We start from the raw sequence: 16,270 nt of genomic DNA on the forward strand, positions 1-16,270 counted from the left end.
GCAAAGCTGCCAATTATATCTCATCTGTTCGGGAGAGGTTTAGGCTTCACTATTTAAACTGAAGATTATATTACTACGTACTGCCAATCTTAACTGCATCTTAAATAATCAGTTTGTGTTATAGGAAAATAATAACATTATATTTTTGGAATTTTGGATAATTAATATAATACTACGTTGTACTGAATTAGTAGTTAAGAACTAAGTAGGCATTTAACCATGCATCGAGGGTTTTATTGCAAGGCACGCGGCAGCTGGATGGCTTTGTATTATTTGAGTTATATATGGAAGACCAGTCAACTAAAGTGTATGTGTGTCTTCCTAAACCAACTTTCTGAGGAATATCTAAATAAAAATTTCAATTATATGTGTCTTTGTGTTTGTATATATATAGTTCCTATTTGCTAAAATAATTAGCCTATCAGTTAATTTTGACTTCTTTAACTACTATTAATTGTTTGATTTTGTTAAACAACTCATATAAATGTTTGGTTAATTAGCTTTTTGTAACCGTTATTGATTCAGAAAATTAAAATTCAAAAAGCTACTCAAAGCAATTTTTTTGAGTAGCTTTTTGAAAAAGTCATTTTACATATAATCAACTAACAACTAACCGCTAATTTACCAAACATCTTTATACAATCAACCAATACTATCAACTAATCAAACTCACTAACCCAATCAGCTAACGGCTATCGGCCAACCGCTATTTACCAAAAACCCACATATCCTGTTTGGTAAAATAGTTAACCTATCAGTCAATTTTGACTTATTTGACCACTATTAATTGTTTGACTTGGTTAAAAATTACAAGTGTTTAGTTAATTAGCTTTTTATAACCTCTAAAATGCTAAAATTTAAAAAGCTACTCAAAATAACTTTTTCAATTAACATTTTGAGAAAAAGAAATTATACCAAGCAGCTATTAGCTAACGGCTAATTTACTAAACACTTTTTTACAATATGCTAATGTTATCAATTAGTTATACCATCGAATTAACCCAATCAACTAACAACCATTTACCAAACAAGGCCATAATCTTTCTCATATTTTCGAATGGCTTGTGTACATATCAAACAAATTGAAAAAGATTATGGGAACTTATGCAGAATTAATCTTTTACTTTCTCTTCAAAAATGTATCATACCTTATAAGGTATGGTGGCTACAATACAGGTGTAATTGTAAATTGACTTGAAGTATATATAGTAAGAGAATATAATAACAGTAGTAGCTAAGTTAATACAAGTTAAATATGTGAATTGGATAGCACAAATAGCTTTAGGATTGTTACAATCACCTATCTTGTCTTTTAGCGATTCTGTCTAGGAGATGGACCTGAATGACTCCATGACTAGCTACTTAATTACTACAAGTAATTCATTGTTGGACTCAGCTCTCTGATGCCGAGCTGTGCCCAACAATCCCCTTTCAGCACCTATCATATCAATTTTTAATATCAAAGGATTTATCATTATACCACTAACTAATAACAAAGATACAACTTTATTTTATTTTATTTTATATTTGTGAAGTAATCTGTTGAAAAAATAGCAGAAAAATGACATTATAAGTAATTATTTTGTGGTACAAATATATGTGGGATCCTCTTTCAATTTCGATTGGGTCAAAGTGGATTCGGGTTCTTCGTAGTGATAAGAAGCGATTGATATATTGTACGCTCAAAATAGATAATGGGTGAATGAGAAATTGATTCTCAAAGTAGGCCAAGTTGAGTTGGAAAATGAAGGTGGAAAGACTTTAAAGTAGCCTTTGTCCCATATTGAAAAAACAAGAGGATTTGCACCACTATATATACTCGTGTACGCGGGCACGAATTTCATCTGGAAAAGTGGTTGGCCTTGCTGGCATAAGTTATGCCAACTTTTTGAAAATATTTTCTAACACTTTAGCTATTGTCCGAGTAGTAACTTGGGTCTACCATTTCAATGGAGACAATTACCTTTCGAACTACTCACGTTTAGAGCCATTCGAACCACTATTCGGAGTACCGTTTTGGGTATTAATTCTGATGTTACGGAATTAATTACAAATTAATTCTAATTTTAAATTTTAGAATTAATTTCCAGAGTAATGGTTGTCTGTTATGCATGTTACAATTTAAATATCAGTATAAATGCTAGGTTTAATGCTATTGAATACAATCTCTTCTATATAAGCATGGTTGAGCATAAGATTTTAGACACAACAAAATGCTACGTTTTTAGCTCTCAAGACTCTACTCAACTTCCTCCAAAACCTTCCTGTGTTCATCCCTTGTTCTCGTTCACTGGGTTCTTTTGTTTGAGTGCTCAAACATAGAATCAAGGACGGAGGGAGAAGGGGGGGGGGGGGGGGGCAGGGGGGCGGCTGCCCCCCTCACCCCACCCCCACCCCATATATAGTATTTGTATGTATATATGTATATATAGTACATGTTTTAGTATTAGTATAAAAAACTATAAATTGTTAACAAGAAGTGAGTTAGAGTAGGTGGTAGAGCACATCTTTGGTAATAATGAGGTTAAGGGATCCAATCTTAGCATGAACATGGCTTTACAATTCTTTTTTAATAGCTTTTTTAATATTACACACACACACTCTCTATAATAAGATGTGTAATTTATAATGTGTTTTCTATTCAAATTATTTTATTAATTATGTTTCATATTTTGTTATGAATATTTTTATAAAGTTTCGATGTGTTTTATTTTTCGTCCATATCCAACAATATTTACAATTATATTTCTTAGGTAGTTTATTTATTTATTTTTAAATTATCTCTTTTGTTTTAATGTTTTGCCTTTTCTGAAAAAAATTTCTGAATCCGTCTGTACTGTTTCGCCCCCCCTCAACCGAATTTCTGGCTCCGTCCTTGCATAGAATCATAGCTTGTTTTATCCTGAAAAACCTAGGCGAACGCTCCTAGCACATTTGGGAAGTAACAAATATGGTTTTAAAGATAGTGTGGATATCACACGACTCAAGCTAACCTTACCCTTCTTCCTTTCGTTTTTTTGTGCTTGTTATTTTTGTGGAAATGTCTTTTTTTGTAGGATTATATTTCTAACACAATCAACCACACGTTTTGATGGCAGAATGTTTGACTCCGCTCTTTGAGCTGCCACTCAACAATAATAATTCAAATGTTACATTATATATTTTTTTTGTCTACTCAAAAGTTTTCTCAGAAAGGATATAATACTAGAACCCCCCACAAATAGAGAGTAATCATATTCTTGCAGGTTAGGACCTCAAAATGTGAGAAAATACTTATTCATAAGTTTTAAAGTAGCTGTATTATATTCTCAGGACACAAACTTGAGATATATGGTTAAGTTAAAAAAGGCGTGCTCCATATAATGCACACCCCATATGTAATGTTATATGTATTTGTACGGTATGTTTGATGTGCATCTAAAGTAGTGATGCATTCCATGGCCGGCATGGTGCCATCACTTTAGTTGATGCCATCAATTAACCGGGAACTAATGCAATCATAGACAGGCTGGCTGTTTCGCTAAGACAAGCACATAAAACAATTAAGGAAATGCCAGACTGTTGCGAATCCAAGTACTCCGTATAACATGTAAAAACAGGAAATAACGTTGCAACACTGAATTGCATATTTTGTACGTTTATTTGGATCGGATGAGATTGGGATAAGCCTAATAAGCAATATGTCCCTTCGATAGCCTCGAATGAAATATATACTGCCAGCCTACCTATGATAGATAGATGTTACAAATACAGTGCGCAATTCATTTCATTGGCAAAACACCTTTTTCAATTCCAATTAACCCTCATGTTATTATTAAATCAATTTATTCTATATACCCATCACTTACACACGAGGTACACCGACTTAAGCTTACACAACAGGAGTTAATTTATATGTTATATTTATTTATTATCATGTGCAGACTTTATACTAGACTATAGTCCATAACCAAATATATCTTGTCATATTTACCTATTATGATAAGATCAAACAAAGAATTGGAGTATTATTGTTTTTGAGGATATGTGATGATATTGTGAGATCATATATAGATAGTGATAATAAAATATTAGTGGAATAATGGTAACTAGTAGAATTTTAAATGGACAATTAACTCATACTTATTATTATTATTATTGTCATTATAATTATCACTTTGATATGGAACCTTGTACAGAGGGAAGCACCAGCGGGCGCGGCCACCAGCCAATGCACAATTATATAATAAATAATATTATTAGTCAAGTCAATATGTTATACTCCATCTCTAATATATGCTTCTTCACTTCCATCGTCATCATCTTTTGAAAGTGCAGTACGTAGTTAAGTAGTGGCATGCAATATAATATATAAATGATATCCAAAAGAAGATATTGCACTCATTATTCCCCTTTGTCTGTAGCACAAGATAGGGCTCTGTTAGCACATATATATCCATTTAGCCCTTGTAATATTCTCATAATCTAAATTAATCAAACATGATTGTAAAAGATTATGCTTTACAGAAGTTGAAGCAATTCTTTTGTTCTTGAAGCAGAAAACACAACCTAGCTGGAGTATTTTATAGCCTCGTATCGTTACAGGGGGCATGGCACCTGCTTTTCGTGTAAAAGTATGCATTTATAAGATTAATATTAAGCATTAGTGGCATTGATTGAAGTGATTTAAGTAGTGTATGTTGGAATATGGATGACGAAAATATTCTTTATATATATATATATATATATATATACTTCAGTTTCCGTGTGGTTGGGTGTATCTCGTGCAGTTGTGCAGTTAAATTTGAGTCATTGATCCTGTCTAAATTAACGTCTAGAATTAACAATGATTAAAAAAACGGCGTGACAATTTGGTCTTTTTGCATCTAGGTCAAATTTAAGGTGTATGATTTTTTCTTTTTACGTTGGGTGGTTTTTGTGTTTAAGACGAGTCAATTGTTGAAACTTAAGGTGTGTCGGTGTAAAGCTTTAGGTGCGTGTTTTTCCTTTTTAAGGGGTTTTGTTTTCCTTCTTAATTTAAGGTGCGTCATTTGTTTGCTTAATGATGGAAAACTTAGTGCATGATAAAAGAGAAGATGGAATTGATTGAGGGGATTACATGAGAGAAGGTAAGTGTGTGTTTAGAAACTGAATGAATGAACTGATCAGTTCTAACAACAAAACAACAGAAAACTTATAAGCTAGATAGATGGAGGGAATGGCAGTTATAACTGCCAAAAAGGAGAAAAGACAATAAAGCCCTCAGGGCTGATTCTGATTCTTCTTTCCAGTGAGCTGAGCTGCTGTATGCTGATGTGAATGAATGTGCAAGGCTGAAGCTTGTTTCATCATCCCCCCGTAAGCTGGAGCATGAAGATCTTGAAGGCCCAGCTTATCATGGAAGACATCAAAGCTAGGTTTGGCCAGGGCTTTAGTAAAGCCATCTGCAGTCTGATTTTGAGAAGAGACTGCCAAGAGCTTGATTATTCCATCACTCACTTTTTGCCTAACCACATGACAATCAAGTTCAATGTGTTTAGTTCGTTCATGGAACACATAATTCTCTCCAATAGCAATGGCTGAGTTGTTGTCACAATATAGAGCCACAGGAGTATGAAATACTATTCTCAAATCTGCTAGCAGGTATAAGAGCCATTGAACTTCACATGTTGTTGATGCTAAAGCTCTATATTCTGCCTCAGAGGAGGATCTTGAAACAGTGGCCTGCTTTTTTGTTTTCCATGAGATTAAGGAGGCTCCAAGATAGATGCAAAAACCAGTAATGGATTTCCTGCTTTCAATACAATTTCCCCAGTCTGAATCTGAGAAGCCTTGCAACTTAACCTCTGAACTTGCAGAGTACAGTAGGCCTTTTCCAGGTGCTCCTTTGAGATATCTTAACACCCTATGAGCTGCTGTTAGGTGTGTATCCCTAGGTTTGTCCACAAATTGACTAAGCTGCTGGACAGCATAAGATATGTCTGGCCTAGTGTTGGTGAGATAGAGAAGTTTCCCAATTAACCTCCTATAGATTTCAGGTTCTTCAAGCAATATCCCATCAAGAGAAGTGAGTTTCTGTCCTGTGATTGCAGGGGTTTTGGCAGGTTTGGCTTCAAGGAAACCATTTTCTGCTAAGATCTCCATGGCATACTTCCTTTGGCAGATATTGATGCCAAGATGATTTCTGAAGGCTTCAATTCCTAGGAAGTAATTGAGATGGCCAAGGTCCTTGATCTTAAAGGCTTTATCCAACATTTGCTTCAATTCATCAATGTGGATGGAATTAGTCCCTGCCACTAGGATGTCATCAACATAAACCAATAAGGCCAAGAAGGAGCCTTCTGACTGCTTGGTGAAGAGAGAAGGATCTGCTTGAGACTGTAGAAAACCATTAAGCAGTAAGGCTTTAGTTAGTTTTGCATTCCATTGTCTACTTGCTTGCTTGAGTCCATACAAAGATCTCATTAGTTTGCAAACCTGATTAGGCTTGGCATTTGGAAAGCCTGGTGGTAGAACCATATACACTTCCTCCTCCAAATCTCCATGCAAGAAAGCATTGTTGATATCTAATTGTTGGACATCCCAATTTTTGGCAGCAGCCACAGCCAAAAAGGTTTTAATGGTGGTCATCCTTGCCACAGGAGAAAAAGTCTCAATATAATCCACACCTAACTGCTGAGTGTACCCCTTGGCAACAAGTCTAGCTTTGTACCTCTCTATAGAACCATCTGCTTTATGCTTTACTTTGTACACCCATCTGCAGCCAATGGGGGATTTTCCTTTAGGTAATTCAGTGAGGATCCATGTGTTGTTCTGAATGAGAGCTTCTATTTCCATTTCCATAGCTTTTCTCCATTCTTCATGCATTACTGCCTCTTTGTAGGACTGAGGCTCATGAGAAGAAGAAATAGAGGCTGCACAGAATTTGTGAGCAGGTGATAATCCTTGGAAAGAGATAACCTGGCTGATGGGGTGAGGTGAGCTTGTCTGGCCAGAGGCAACAGACTGACAGATGTAGTCTTGAAACTTAGGGGGAATGTTTCTCATTCTCATGGACCTCCTTGGTTGTTGCTGTGCATCATGATCACTGGGGCTATTGAGGAGGATTTCAAACTGTGGCTGATCACTGTGGCCATGCTCATATTGCTGCTCATCAACATTGTCATGATCATTTATATGGCTGTCTAAGTTAGGTTGTTGAGTATGGTCATCTGAGAGATGGTTATTCTGTTGATGATCAAGATGCTCATGTGTGGGCTGATCACTTCTGAATGTGGATCTGGGCAACTCATCATTTGTCTGACAAGGAACTTCATATCTCTGAACTGGTTTTAGAGGGTGGATATCTGCCTCCACAGAAATTGGCACCAAGGGTAGAGATGGATCAAACAGTCTTGGCATAGAGGTCTCTTGCTCCAAATTAGAACTATTTCTTTTAAAAGGATATGCTTCTTCATGAAAGACAACATCCCTGGAAATAAGAACAACTTTATCAGTCACATCATATACTATATATCCTTTTATATCAGCAGGAAACCCCAAGAAAATGCATTTCTTGGCCCTGGACTGCATTTTGTTCCTTCCCTATGATATGGTGGCAGCAAAACAAAGACAGCCAAAAGACTTCAAATGATTGTAATCAACACTCTTGCCATACATGACTTCAAAGGGGGTTTCTCCATCAAGGACCTCAGTAGGGAGTCTATTGATGAGATATGAGGCATGCAACACACAGTGGCCCCAGAAAGCATCAGACAGTCCAGACTGGAATTTCAGAGATCTAGCCACATTTAAAATGTGTTGATGCTTCCTTTCTGCTACCCCATTCTGTTGGGGTGTGTAGGTGCAAGATCTTTGGTGAATAATCCCTTTGTCATTGAAAAAGGTGTTCATGAAGAACTCAGTCCCATTGTCTGTTCTAACCACTTTGATCTTTGCACTGAACTGAGTAGAAACAAGGTTGTAAAAGTTTTGAAATATTGACTTAACCTCAGACTTATGTCTCATAAGATGTAACCATGTGAATCTGCTACAATCATCCACAATAGTTAGAAAATAATGTTCTCCTTTTAGAGATGCCACAGCAAAAGGTCCCCAAACATCCATATGTATAAGATCAAAGCACTTTTCAGATTTGGTAATGCTAACAGGAAATGTAGATCTTTTATGTTTGGCAAAATAGCAAGTGTCACATACAAAATCAGAAACAACATGAGGGGAAACAACTTTTATTCCTTTCAACATTTTCACTTTATTCATGGGATAATGACCCAACCTATTGTGCCATGTCTCAATGGACACACTACTACACAGAATCTCAGAGCTCTTTTCAACAGACTGACTTTTCTTCTTGGTGGGGGGATTGATCATCAGGTACAGACCATCCTTTTGCCTAGCCAAACCATCCACCATTCCATGATGGTCCTGAATTTTGCAATAGTAAGCTCCAATAATGATCTCATAGTTTGAATATTTGGTTAGCTTGCTAGCAGAGATGATATTAAAAGAGAAGGATGGAATGAATAAAGCATCTCTCAACAATATATTCATATGTAATCTGACATCCCCCATGTGTGTCACACTAACAGTTCCCCCATTAGGAAGTTTAACTAGGATCCCATGGACTGCATGATAGGACTCAAAATAATCCAAAGAGCTTATGGTCTGTTGCCCCTGAGTCTAAGATCCAATTATCAACAGAATTGATAGTATTAATAAGATGGAGATTAGAAACAAACTTGCCTCCATTTTGCTCCTGCATTTTGTTTCCAGTATTGGAAATGGCTGCTGCTGCACTGCTGAAGGAATTGCCCCTTTGATTTTGATCTTGCAACATGACTAGAAGTTTCTGAAACTGATCAGCAGAAATGCCAACATCTGCAATTTGACTAGCACATGCACTTGAATTCTGCTGTGAGTCCTGAGTCTGTTGAGTCTGTTTCCCTTTAGATTTGTAGCCTGGGATCCATCCAGGAGGGAAACCATGTTTCTTATAACACTTCTCAACAGTATGTCCAAGCATCCCACAGAAAGTGCACTTAGGCACATTTTTCCCTGAATTATTGTTAAATTTCTTCTTGTTATAGGAGGTTGATGCTGCTACAACAGCCTGCTCTTCTGCAAAATCACCTTGAGCATTCTGAACTGTATTAGCTTGAACTAATTCAAGATTCCTGGAACTCACAGAACCTTTAAGCTTCCTTTCCATCTTTAAGGACATATTGAGAACCTTTTCCATAGTGGGAATGGGATCCATAACCAATATTCCAGACTTGACATTCTCATACTCATCATTGAGTCTTTCCAGAAAACGAATTATTTGATCCTCCTCTTTTTCTTTCTGAATCTTACTCATGAGGGTACATGAGCACCTTGGCAAACATTCACACTTAGGAATAGGCCTCATAGCATTCATCTGAACCCATAATGCATTGCTTTTGGTAAAATATTCATTGATGGAGAGGTTACCTTGTGAGCATCTATAAATCTCATTCTGTAACTCTGTGATTCTGTGTGCATCCACTTGCGAATATCTCTTTTTAAGAACGCTCCAAATGTCAGCTGCAATTTCAAAATACAGAACTCCTTCTGCGATTGTGGGATTAATGGACTTGAATATCCATGAACATACAATATTGTTGCACCGCTTCCAAATAGCATACTTAGGATCTGATTCTCCAGGGCTAGCTATGCTTCCGTCAACGAATCCATACTTATTCTTGACCTCAAGGGCGATCTTCATGGATCTGCTCCAGGAGGCGTAATTGACCTCCGATAGTAGGGGAGAAACAAGAACAAGGTTCGGATTCTCTGTTATATGCAGGTACATGGGGTCATCAAACTCTTCCACTCGTTGATTACTGCTTAGACTTGTCAGAATCTGACTCGAAGTAGCCGGATCGGCGAAATCATCGTCTCCGTTTCCGTTCCCCGTCACGACTGCCGCAACGTAGCTCCGGTGACGCTCTGATACCATGATGGAAAACTTAGTGCATGATAAAAGAGAAGATGGAATTGATTGAGGGGATTACATAAGATAAGGTAAGTGTGTGTTTAGAAACTGAATGAATGAACTGATCAGTTCTAACAACAAAACAACAGAAAACTTATAAGCTAGATAGATGGAGGGAATGGCAGTTATAACTGCCAAAAAGGAGAAAAGACAATAAAGCCCTCAGGGCTGATTCTGATTCTTCTTTCCAGTGAGCTGAGCTGCTGTATGCTGATGTGAATGAATGTGCAAGGCTGAAGCTTGTTTCATCACTTAAGTGTCTCATTTTAATGCTTAAGGTGCATCTTTTTGTGTTAACCGGAAAGTTATCTTTGCACCTGATCCACCCTCTATATATAAAGGATGATACTAGTATATGTATGTACATATTATAGGGTCTAGTTGGAACATAGTATATATCAGACCTTATCCCATTATATTATCGTGTCTATCACAGTACTCCTATTCAACCACTATATAAACACCTCATACTTTCTCCTAGCTTCGTGCGACTCATTCACAAAACCAAAACCAAACACCGTACCAGACTATCACTCTAAACTGCAAATCGAGGATTCATACATATATATATATATATATATATATATGGACGGAAAGCGCAGAGGAAGAGCGGGATTCCTTAACGGGAAACTGATGCGGTGGTCTCTGTATCGAGCAACCACCAGCTGCACCAAGGCGAAGCCGAATCAAGGCGGTTACACCAAGATGCATCAGACTCACAAAAACATCATCGTCAATCTGCAGGATCATCAAGTTACTCCTCAGCTACTTCCCACTCATCACGCCACATCGGTTCCCTACTATCCTCCCACAACGGACTACATCGCTAACAACTCCGCCGCCGGCTCTTACAGCGCCACCAAAATGGACGCCGTCTACGGCGCTATTGCAGTCGATGAGGAAATTGATCGCAAAGCTGCCAATTACATCGCATCTGTTCGGGAGAGGTTTAGGCTTGGCTATTAATTTAATTAAACTCAACATTATATTATTACTACTTACCACCTTAACTGCAACCAACCTAAATGATGATTAATTACTAATTATAGCAGGGGCATGCATATGCATGTAGTGATGATTATAACTACAACTAGTACTTACGAACTAATAAGTAGGCATTCAACCACGGAGGGTTTTATTATATTGCATGCATGGCTGCTTATTATTATATTGAAGACCAGTGAAATAATCTTTCTCAAAATAAAATTTTTAATTATGTGCGTGTCTTTCTCATATTTTCGAATCAACTGTGTACATATCAAACAAATTGAAACACTTGTTGGAATATATGAAAAATCAAATTTTAAGTTTCACTTCAATAATATATTAGTTTTATGCATAATGACTACCATAGGAATGAAATTGTAATTTGACTCATGGTGGGTAAAACCCTAGCCGAAAAATGACCACAAGAGATAAATCAGTCTAGATTGATCATAACTGACCTGTACAAACAGAAAGACCAATGGGTAACACGCGTAAGGAGTGAAACTTGTTACGTTGTGATTACCAAGTCAATAGCTCACAACTTGAATGTGATTACCCCATAATTAGTTTTTTAGTAGTTCTTAATGATTGGTCAGAGGTGATTTTGAAAATTTGTACACGATGCCCGTTTTGATTGGTCTTGAGTTTGTATATATAATCCACATAAAATCAACTTGACTCAAACCAATTTGGTTGGCGTGAGTAGTCGTGTATTCTTGTCCTTTAAAAGAGGTCCCCCTCTTGTATGAAAAAATCAATCTGCCTCAATCGTTATGTGGTGGAACCGTGTTCACCTTTCAAGGTGGACATGGTTCTATGTTCATAATTACTGAACTATATGTTCATAATTATAAAGCTATATATTCATAATTATTGAACTCTATATTCACAATTACAGAACTCTATGTTCTTAATTACTAGACTATATGTTCATAATTATAAAGCTATATATTCATAATTTTTGAACTTCATATTCACAATTATTGAATCTCAATATTCATAATTACAGAATTATATGTTCATAATTATGTTCACAACTCTATGTTCATAATTATAGAACTTGCTGGTCCCGAAATGGTGGCGAGAAGTCAAGAGGGGGGGGGGGGGGGGGGGGGGGGTGAATAGACTTCTCTAACTTTTTCAACTTCTTTTGCAAACAACACTTTGGTAACTTCAACTCTAAGTAACAAGCATAAACAAGTATAACAACTTAGAGTGTGCACAGCGGAAATGTAACGGCAAAGTGTTATGCTTTAATTGTGTAGTGCTTAAAGAGAGATTCTATACATGCATCACATTAGAAACACTTGATATAGATTAAGGATGATGTTTGTAAAATTTCACTTGCATGCAAACGAGAGAACTATCAAACCTAGACAGATAAAGATACGCGATAAATCGTAACGGGTTAGTTCACAGATGATATAACCATGCACGAAATTAAATGAGCAGTAAGTAAATAGAGAGAGAGATTTATAGTGGTTCAGAGGTGGTGTAATCCTCCTAGTCCACTCTTCTCCTTTCACTCCAAGGAGGAAATTCACTATTCTTCGATCACCCAGATACAATAGTGAATAAGTGCCCAGCGACACTTCTCCGAGTGCTTCGCACAAAGCTACACTGCACCAAGGTTTTTCGCAAGCTCCTCTTGTTACTCCGCCTTCCCGAGCACTTCGCACCAAGCTGTACTCCTACACCACGAGAACTACGCACCAAGCTACGCTCTCACCGGGTTTTCACAAGTTCCCCTTGTTACTCTGCCCTTTACAACCGAGTGCTACGCACAAAGCTACACTCCAACTGGGTTTTTCACTCTCTCCAGTTACTCTACCCCTTTTCTACACTCTGTAGAAGATTTACAATAGAGATAAAATTTTCTCTCACTCAGACTTGAATTTAATCGTGTATAGCTCAATATATTGCTTCTTGGCTGATTTGAATATTGCTTGCTTTTCTCTTGCTTGTATATCTTAATTTTTCAGCCGTATTCAAGTCGTGCTTGTCTTCAAGTCTGCTTGGGCATTTTATAGCCAAAGAAAGCTATTTGCCCGTTGATCAACTTTCGATCTTGATCGTCCAATTTGAATTGTAGTTGATCAAATAATTTTGCCAACTTGGTCTGCAAAGTCATTTCGCCGTCTGTCAGAAGATTTTGAGTAATCTTGTCGTTGCTCTCCTTTAATCTGACAAAGCTTTTCTTTGGAATGGGTAGCCTCCAAATTTGAATTTCTCTGGCATGACTTTTGTTAAATTATTGATCTGATGTGCCAAGTTGATCAAATAATTTATCTGCTGATTCTTGCTTGAGTATTAAAAATATTAATGTTTCTGTCTAACTATTTTGTCATATGATATTAATGTTTCTGTCTAACTATTTTGTCATGGCTCCTTTGATGATGTCATGTCCCACCTTATATCATGAACTAGTATCTATCATGATCTTGATATCATGTTAGGCTACTATCATGATCTTGATATCATGTGTTCATAAAATTACTTCGAGTGGGAGTCAAACTATGGATCATTTGGTTTGCTTTGCAAGACTTTTCCCATCTCAACTAGGTAACCAATTAATATATTTCAAGACTTAAATTCTTTTGTCTTATCTCTTCACGTGGGTTTCACAAGCCATACCACAGTGTGATGTCATCATCCGATATATCTTACTATCTAGCATTTCACTTTACACCAAAAATGCTCCCAACAAGAACTGAACTGTGAATCATCTCGCATTAGGCATGCTTCAATAAGTCTTCTACCATATCATCCATCTCAACCTTTGATAACTTAATGCTTAATAAGTCTTCCTTCATCCATATGCTTCTTGAATATTGTCACCCCACAACACTCCAGCTTGGTACCAAGCAACGCATTCTTCAAATGATCTTCCATCTACCATCTCGTTGCTTGAGTGTCCAAAAAAGGTCTCCAACTCACGTACAAGTTTTATCTTGTTCTCATCATATATTGATCTTGAAGGTGATGACTTTTGGCATTCTTGTTGACTAGGAAAATCCGAACTTTGCGCGGTCACAAGATAATCCATAATCCTTCCTCTTCCTCTTCCTCTGCTTTGCACCTTTGGTATAGGTGAGACTCATCTTGGTGCTCCTGGAGGTCGAACAAGCTCAACTAGTGGCCGTTGTGAAGACGGTCCAATCAAATGATTTACCAAATGACTTGGGGCTCCTCTAGCTCTTTCCCCCTTTTCGGCAGCATCAATATAGCTTTGAAAACTCACCGAAGCTTTGTCTTGGCTCTTTTGGATTCCAATTAAAAGATCATTATTCACACCAATTTGGTGTAGTAGAGCTTTCAATTGATTTTCCACCAATCGTAGCCTCGATTCACAATCCGTTCCTTTCTTTCCTAAGTCAAAGAACATCTTCAAGACTTCCCTATTATTCTCTTATTGTTTGGTGGACATTGTGGCCATATCGCCTTGCATTGATCCTTGTCCAAGTAACAAGGATTCGGCCCTTTCATAAATTTCCTTGTGAAAGTAATCTAGTTTGGTATCAACATTACCAAATTGATTGTGGACTTTCTCAAATTCTTGAAAGACATCTCCTCTCAATTCTTGAATTTCCCTACGTACATCTCCAACAATACTATCTCTTATGGAATTAATATCAATGGAATGAGAATGTACCTCCTTGTGTGACTCATGTGGATGTCTCGGCATGAACGAATTAACCCGCTCCGGTGCTTCCACGTATGGTGTATCCTCAAGACACAAGGGCTCATCAAGAGTAGGGTCCATTGGTTCGGCAGTGGCAACATTAATCGGCTCGGCACAACTTAAAGGCAAAGGTGACACTTCAATTTGCAACACATTCTCTTGTGCATCCATTCGGCTTTCATGCTCCCTTAAATCACCAATATTTTCTTCAATTACCAAAGTTGTAGGATTAATTGTTCCTTGAGCATTCTCCAAATTTTCATTCACCGAATTTGTCACATCCGTAGCCGTGTGAGGAGAAATAGCATCAAAACTAAGATTATCCTCCCCAATATTCGAAGGAAATGGATCCAATTCTTGTAAGCTTCCACCTTCGGTCTCCTTCATATGTGATGCTTCTCCCGGTGTACCGTGCACTTCTTCTCTCGAAATAACCAAGGCTCGGGCAATATCATCTCGAGCAAATCCATCAATTGTCTCAACGGCAACTTCGGGAACCTCTTGTGCCACTTTCTTGCCCCGACTATTGGCAACTCTCTTGATAAAACATTCATTTCTCCATGTTAGAACAAATTCCTCTAACTCAAGAGTGTTCGGCCCTATTGTTGTAGCAACCGAATTGTGATCACTCAATCTCCAATTTCTCCAAAATTTTACACGTTCAAACTCCTTTAACAACTCACTATCCGCCCCATATGTTGGAATGTCATCTACACTCCCAACCTTGTTTGGAACACTTACTCCTTCTCCATTCGGGTTTGAGGAGTGGATTATGGGTGTGGGTAGGGTTACAAAAGGATGGCTACAAGCATCATCACTAGCCCTCCCGTGAGTGTTTGATTCCCCGTGACTAGATGCTCGGATAGAAAGAGTCTTTTTGGTTAAGGAAAGGGTTGATGGGTTTGCCGGTTTTCGTTTTCGGGTATTTGCTTGTGAGGGATCAACCGGGTTTGGGGTTCTAAAAAGGTAATTTTGGTTTTGTATGGGTCTAGACTTGGATAGGGTTACACCTTTGTCTTTCAAGAATTCTCCAACAACAAAACCATACCCAATATCATTTGGAAACCATCCATTCACCAACGGTTTTGCTAGCCTAATTTGATCAACCATTCGGCCATACACAAACATACCCCAATCTACGGCAACATTTTTCACAATAGCATGCATCAAAGGCAAATTTTTCTTTGTGAAATAATTTCTACTAGAATATTTGCACTCAATAATCTTATGCACAATATCTAGTAGCATTCCAAATTCGTGCTTCAACATCACCTTATTTCCATTATTACACGCCCCGACCGGTGCGGTTTCGTGCCTTATTTCACTCCAAAAATCATTCAAGTCAAAACCATGATCTTCTACTTTCAACATTTTCTCCTCCAAACCGAATTTGGTTCGCACATCATTTAACCCAATTGTCAACACAACTCCTCCAACAGTAGATTTTATAACATCATTTTCGACATATGCATGTTTATAAAATTCTACTACTTCATTTAGATAAAAACCATCATACTTGTACAAGCAAAAATTCAATAACCCACTAGATTCAAGAGAGGTTAAGATTTTTACCCCCAAGTCTTTGGTTTGGACGAACTTGTTGTAATCTT

General features: G+C 37.4%; 1 protein-coding gene across 1 annotated transcript; it reads right to left on the reverse strand.

The window, feature by feature from the left end:
* Window positions 1–8,617: 8,617 nt before the first annotated feature.
* Window positions 8,618–9,955, reverse strand: LOC109179481. The gene has a single exon (XM_019328975.1). The coding sequence runs from the start codon at window positions 9,953–9,955 to the stop codon at window positions 8,618–8,620; it is 1,338 nt and encodes a 445-aa protein (XP_019184520.1).
* Between the last annotated feature and the right edge of the window lie 6,315 nt (window positions 9,956–16,270).

This window comes from Ipomoea nil, unplaced genomic scaffold (genome assembly GCF_001879475.1).
Source record: "Ipomoea nil cultivar Tokyo-kokei standard unplaced genomic scaffold, Asagao_1.1 scaffold0179, whole genome shotgun sequence".
NCBI lineage: Eukaryota > Viridiplantae > Streptophyta > Magnoliopsida > Solanales > Convolvulaceae > Ipomoea > Ipomoea nil.